Source organism: Emiliania huxleyi, assembly GCF_000372725.1.
Source record: "Emiliania huxleyi CCMP1516 unplaced genomic scaffold EMIHUscaffold_1141, whole genome shotgun sequence".
Taxonomy (NCBI): domain Eukaryota; phylum Haptophyta; order Isochrysidales; family Noelaerhabdaceae; genus Emiliania; species Emiliania huxleyi.
Window position 1 is genome coordinate 5470 of NW_005201545.1, and position 5924 is coordinate 11393.

Consider the following 5924-nt stretch of genomic DNA (forward strand, 5'->3'; position numbering starts at 1 on the left):
AACCCAAGAGAGCGGGAAGATCTTATTGGGGGAAACCAACAACCAACGCATCCGCAAGATCGACACCTCCGACGGCCTCACCACCACGCTCGCAGGCTCGGGGACGGACGGCTCCGCCGACGGCACGGGCACCGCCGCGAGCTTCCGTAGCCCGTTCGGCGTGGCGGTGTCGTCCGACGGCGGGACGCTCTACGTGGCGGATTCCAACAACCACCTCATCCGCAAGATCGACACCTCCGACGGCGCCACCACCACGCTCGCAGGCTCGGGGACGGGCACCTTCGCCGACGGCACGGGCACCGCCGCGAGCTTCAATCTCCCGTGGGGCGTGGCGGTGTCGCCCGACGGCATGACCGTCTACGTGGGGGACAATTTTAACAACCGCATTCGTCAGGTGACGACATGATTGCCACCCACGCTTTCGTTCGCTCCTAGTGGAGCGAGGATGCGCAGATCGACAGCCTCTCCAACTTGATGTGCCTTGAACACACGCTCCGCTGCCGTCGCCCCTCATGTGTCGCCCCCTCCCGTGTTGCGTTGCGGCCTGGCCCGTGCCCGCCGCCACCGTGTCCCGCTTCTTAGCGGAGGTTTCGAGACGCTCGCGTCAGGGTGAGACGCGAAGAGCCGAAGACCGACGGTGAAAAGTGTCGTGATTGCTGCGGGTCCAGGGGGGGATATGGATTATGGTTAGGGGTCGGGAGGGGAGATTTGGGGTCGGCCAGAATAGCCCGTGTGCACGCTTTTTTGCTCTCCACGCATCCTCTTACATGCTTCCAACACACGGGCAGCGCCACGACTCACAAAAATAACGGCCAACCGGACTGCGATCTCGCAAAATCTCGATTTTTTCTCGACAGCGGTCAGCGCCCGCGGGAGCCATAAGCATATAACCACCCGGCAAGGGCCTACAGAGAGCCTTGCCCTGCAGAGCTACCGCTGTCTACCCACCCAGCATGCGGGGGGCGTATACTGGGGGGGCAGCACCTGGCCACTCACGGCCCACTACCGGCCGCTACTGTGCGGCGCTACGTAGACCTCCCGGCGCCGGATCTCGGTCTCCAGCATGGCGAGCGCTACACGCTCGCGCCGCGCTCTCGCGGCCGCCCATGCCGCCCAGTGGCCAGCTACGGCGACCTAGACATACCCGCGTCACCTCCAAATCCCCCTGCCATCAGCCTGATGAGCGAGGCTGGCGGCACGGCCGCCACAAGCGACCGTTCTGCAGCCTGCCGCGAGCCTCTGGCGGGCTGCGGCGGGCGACTCGGCCGAGGATACGGCTGACTTTGCGGCCCCAGTGACACGGGTACCTACGGCGGCAGTACGGGCGCACGTCTGGGGTAGAGAGGCGGCGGTATAGGCAGGAGCGAGAGTTGGAAGGGTTGTGTGAGGTGCCGGAGGGAGCGGCGGCCGTGGTGCAGGGGCGGCGATCTTTGCGGTGGCGTAGAGCGCGACGAAGGCGGTGGAAACGAGGGTGGCGGCAACGGTGGCGGCGGCTGGGGAGGCGGCGGCGGCAGCGGCGGCGAGAGTGGAGACGGCGGGGTGGCGGCGGGGGGGGGGGGGGGTGGCGGGGTGACGGGGCGGGGCGGCTGGAGGCGAGGGTGAGAGCGGCGGCATGCCGGAGGAAGGTGGTGGCGGCGGCGGCGAGCGGGAGGCAGCGAGGAGTGTGAGGGCGAGGAATGGCAGGCAGCGGGTTCGAGCCGCGGCGGCGCGAGGGCGGCCAAAGGGCGTCCGTGGGGAGGGTGGAGGTGACGGTGGCGCGGCGAGGGTAGGACGACGCTCGCGGGCGTCACTCTATGCGCACCCCGTCATATGCGCCGTCCGAGCGTCCGTGGTGAGGCGCTGCGAGGGTCGGCGATGCCATCGGCGGTGCCAATGAAGCTCACAGCGAGCCCGCGAAGCTGGTCGCCCAGTCCGTGTCGTCGCTTGATGTCCCCCACCAGTGTATCTCGACGTGTTCTCGAGGTTCTCGAGGTGGATATCCTTTGGCCGCGTTGGGTAGCGAGGATTGGTGTGACGCGATCCACGCAGGCGTGGTTTCTGACGGCCGACCGTCAGTGCCCGGAGTTGCCCCTTCTCCGACTGCCCCGGCTAGTTCCCGAGGTCGCGCGGGGCTGACCCCTGCGTCCCCCGAGACCTAGCGCGGGTGGGTTGGAGGGGCCTCAGTTGGAAGGCGCGCAAGCACGCCCTACGTCTTCCCCTCCTCCCCATCGGGCCGCATGCGCGGCCACGCCTCGCAGATTCGTTTCTCGCGCCTGGGTCAGGCGCGCGGGGCATCCCCCGGGTCGACCAGCGATCCGAAGAGTGGCCGCTATGCGAAGGAAAGAGTGGGGCCCTCGGGGTACGCCTCGTCCGGCCCCCTCCGTGGGGGGAAGGGAATTGCGGGGTCCCCACGGGCGCCTCTCTTCGGCCCTCCCGAGGGGGGGAGGGGAGCAAAGGGGGTGGGGGGATTGGGGTGGGGGGGAGGGGTTTCGGTTTCATGTGGCTAATACTTGCCTTTCGGGGAGGGGCCTCAGGAAAGGCGAGTCCAGCTCAACCCTACGTCTTCCCCTCCTCCCTCGAGGCAGCGAGTAGGCAGCGAGTAGTGAAGGTGGAGGGGCCTCCGTTGGAAGGCGCGCAAGCACGCCCTACGTCTTCCCCTCCACCCCCGAGAGTACCTATACGCTAGACGAGCGAAGGGCGGTGGCCAGTGCGCGGGCGAGGGGAGGGGGCGGGGGGGCGGCGGGCGGGCGGGCGGGGAGGAGGGGAGGGGAGGGGAGGCTTAGCCATGCAGCTGCTGTCGAGCCGAGGCGGCGGCAGCCGCCGCAGCTGCACCGCCTCCCGTCGCGCCGCGGTCGCCGCTCCCTCAGCGCCGTCTCCGCGTCGTCACCCGCCGTAGCTTCTCCACCGCCGCCGCTGCCCGCCCCCGAGAGTGCGGCGGCGGTGTGAGTGGTATAGTGTAAGGGAGGCGTGTGTGCATGTGTGCCGCAGATTGCTGCCGTTGTCTGCGCCGCGATCCGCCGCCGCGCCGCCGCGCCGCCGCCGCCTGCGCTCGCCGCCGCCTCGTAGACGACTCCTCTCGCGCTCGGAGAGCCGCGCAGCGGGCCGCGAGGTTGAGGTTAGAGAGCAGCAGGGTTGAGATCACAAAATCGGCCAATTTTGAGGTTGCTCGAGAGAGCCTGGAAATGGTCCCGCGCCGTAGCCCCGGTGCCGGCGCATCACGTCTCAGCCGCGAGGGGCCGGTGCTGCTGCGCAGTCGAGCAGCAGGAGCTCGGGGGCAACTTTGTCGACAAACATGCTGAGGAAATTTCGGCGATGAAGCGGCACTGGCGGCACGCCGGGACGAACCCGGACCGATCATATTGTTCAGATCCACGGCGGCGAGCCGCCGCGAGCCCACCGGAGAGCTGGGAGCCGCGGCACTAGACCGCGCCGCCAGCGAGGCGAGAGCAGCAGCCGACGACCGGCCGTGACATGGCATTTAGAACGGCGGGATGAGCCCTGTGAAGTGGAGAAGTTTAGACCTATAGGAAAGTTCCTAGAGCTATATAACCTTCCGCGCCCCTTACCTTACTTACCTTGTCCTTGATGTCAAGGGGGAGGCGACTAGCATTGTCGCGCTTGAATGCCATTCAACGTTCTCTCTGGCGCCCGATTAGCGCGCTGCGCGCGGCCAAAAATTAAATAAAATTTCTTTTACTTTTTCCGCTCTGGGGGGGGGCGGGGGCCCCCGGAGGCGCCGTGCGCCGCGCCGCAGTGCGGAAACGGGGCCCGGCGCTCATACTCGCTCATACCACCGACTTCCCGAATGAGTATGGTTGAGTAGAGGGCAGATTTGGAGAGATCTCGAGGAGTACATACAGATAGACCCTTCAACCATAAGAAAACTCCGACCTGATCGGTCGTACTGACCGCCGACAGATCACTCCAGACAGCAGACAGGCCGACGTCTGCACGTGGCCGGCCGGGCGAGAGGCTTGACACGATCCGACCCTGCGACCCTGACGCTGCTGCTCTAGCTATCAGACAACTGCTGACTGCTGCCACAATTTGCGACCTGTGCTGGCCCACTTGGCGGCCTTCCCGGTCAGTGGTGAGGCGCAGTTCAGAGCTGTCGATGGCGCGATGCCGCACTGGTCCCACATTGGTGACACGAGACCACCACGTTTGCCGGTCCAAGAGAGAGGCACTGGCGCTGTCCTGAGAAAGTGCATGGTCCCTCTTGACTGCCCATGCGCGCGAGGCTGTGTAGGCATAGCCTCGAGAGTTCCAGCAGCCAGTCGCCGAGGCAGTTTGTGACGCGCATTGCGTCAGATGAAGCGTGCACACGATAGAAGGACACCTTCCTACTGACCGTAGGATCAGGTCGTCACTGAATGCTTGATACTAAGGCCGCGAGCTATGCAGGTGGTCAATTGTGCAGCATGGCACGGTCAGCAGCGCCGACAGGCTGTCGCAAGGCGTGATAGCATGGCCGCAAGTGCAGCGAATTCCCATGAAACAAGTAAAAAATGGAGAAAAAAGAAAAAAAAGTCCCGAAAATCGGCGCCCCTGCGGCGGGCCATGGGACCCCATCTCCCCCCCGCATGGATACATACGTGGCTGGGTCGACAGCGATTGTACGATTGTAGGAAAATTGGGGGACCAACTCACGGTCGCGGCCTTCCGACTCGCGCCTTCGCCTCACTGGCACTCCTGCTGGCACTATTGTAGCCCTGGCCGGTGCGCGTGCGGAGTTGAAGTTCCGGAGTGAAAATACGAACGCGTTCTCTCGCGGTGACCAAAAAATGTCCACCTCAGAGGCACCTCCGGAGGCAGGCCGCCGCACGCCGGCGACACAGCTCCAGCTGTCGAGCTGACCCGCAGCTCCTCTCAGAGCGGGAACTGTGACGAAAGTTGACTGAGGTGGTTGTCAGGAATCATCATACGGATCACATGGTGGCTCTCTCATGACGGGAGACCGACCGACCACTCCTGGGTGGCACTGCCACCGGTGTCGCTCGACGTCCTGTCGACAGCGTGCCGACAGCGACACAGACCATGTGGGACGCGTCGAGTATCGACCTCTACTGCTTACCCAGCCTTCGAGTGTATCCTGGCTGTGGTCCCACACCCACTGGTGTCCATCTCAGAGACCGCAGGAGGTCATGAGGGTCGATGGGAGTGCCAACCCCACAATGTGCCTAAAGGGAGTGGACCCTGAGTTGACCAGGGGTTGTGCGCCGGGCCCTCCTGCTCGGCTCCAGCCAGCAGACAAGTCTTGTCATCAACAGAGTAGATGGATCTGACCTCGGGGCCGATGTGACCAAGCGCTGGTAGCGTGGTTTTACCTCACACCCACGGTCTCACAGTGTGCCGGCAGTCGCCGAGCAGTGTCGCTCACACAAGCCGCAGCACAAGTGACTGAGGGCCAGTGAGGGCGAGCCCATCGCTGCCACAGCTGTGGCAGCCGCACAGTAAGCTGTGCCATCTGTGCAGAGTGTGTGAGCAGCAGAGGAGCTGCTCTCCAGGCTTCTGTCGCAAAGAAATGCATGCCACCGAAAGCGCTGTCAAGGTTCGCCGAGCGCGGCGCAGGTTGAGGGAAGCCGTCACCGACGAGCGCGTTGGAGTATTCACTCCGGACAAAGACGGCCGCACGCACACGACCTGCGGTCGTGCGGCCGTCATAGCGGCGAGGCGCGGGACCGTCTGTGGCGAAGTGGGTCGCGTCCCTCGATTTCCTCAACTCACGGTCCGCTCCCCGTACTCTAAAGACCCAGGACCCAGCCCAGTACCCTCCAGGGCCCCCGCCCCCCCCCAGAATTTTTCCGTGGAATCGGGTGAGTCGTAAAACGACCGTCAAGCTCTCTCTCCACTCTCTCTCTCTCTCTCTCTCTCTCTCTCTCTCGCTCACACACACACACACACACACACACACACACACACACACTCAAACCACCACCACACCA

The 5924-nt window shown here is 64.8% G+C and overlaps 1 protein-coding gene across 1 annotated transcript in view; it reads left to right on the plus strand.

The window, feature by feature from the left end:
* The window catches only part of EMIHUDRAFT_251619 (hypothetical protein), a gene marked incomplete at both ends in the record, with an annotated part of 2881 nt that extends 2268 nt beyond the window's left edge, over positions 1–613 (plus strand). Inside the window, 3 exons of the mRNA XM_005791234.1 lie at positions 59–361; positions 436–514; positions 588–613. Coding sequence (XP_005791291.1) covers positions 59–361; positions 436–514; positions 588–613 — 408 coding nt within the window. The remainder of the gene's footprint in view (positions 1–58; positions 362–435; positions 515–587) is intronic.
* Positions 614–5924: the final 5311 nt, after the last annotated feature.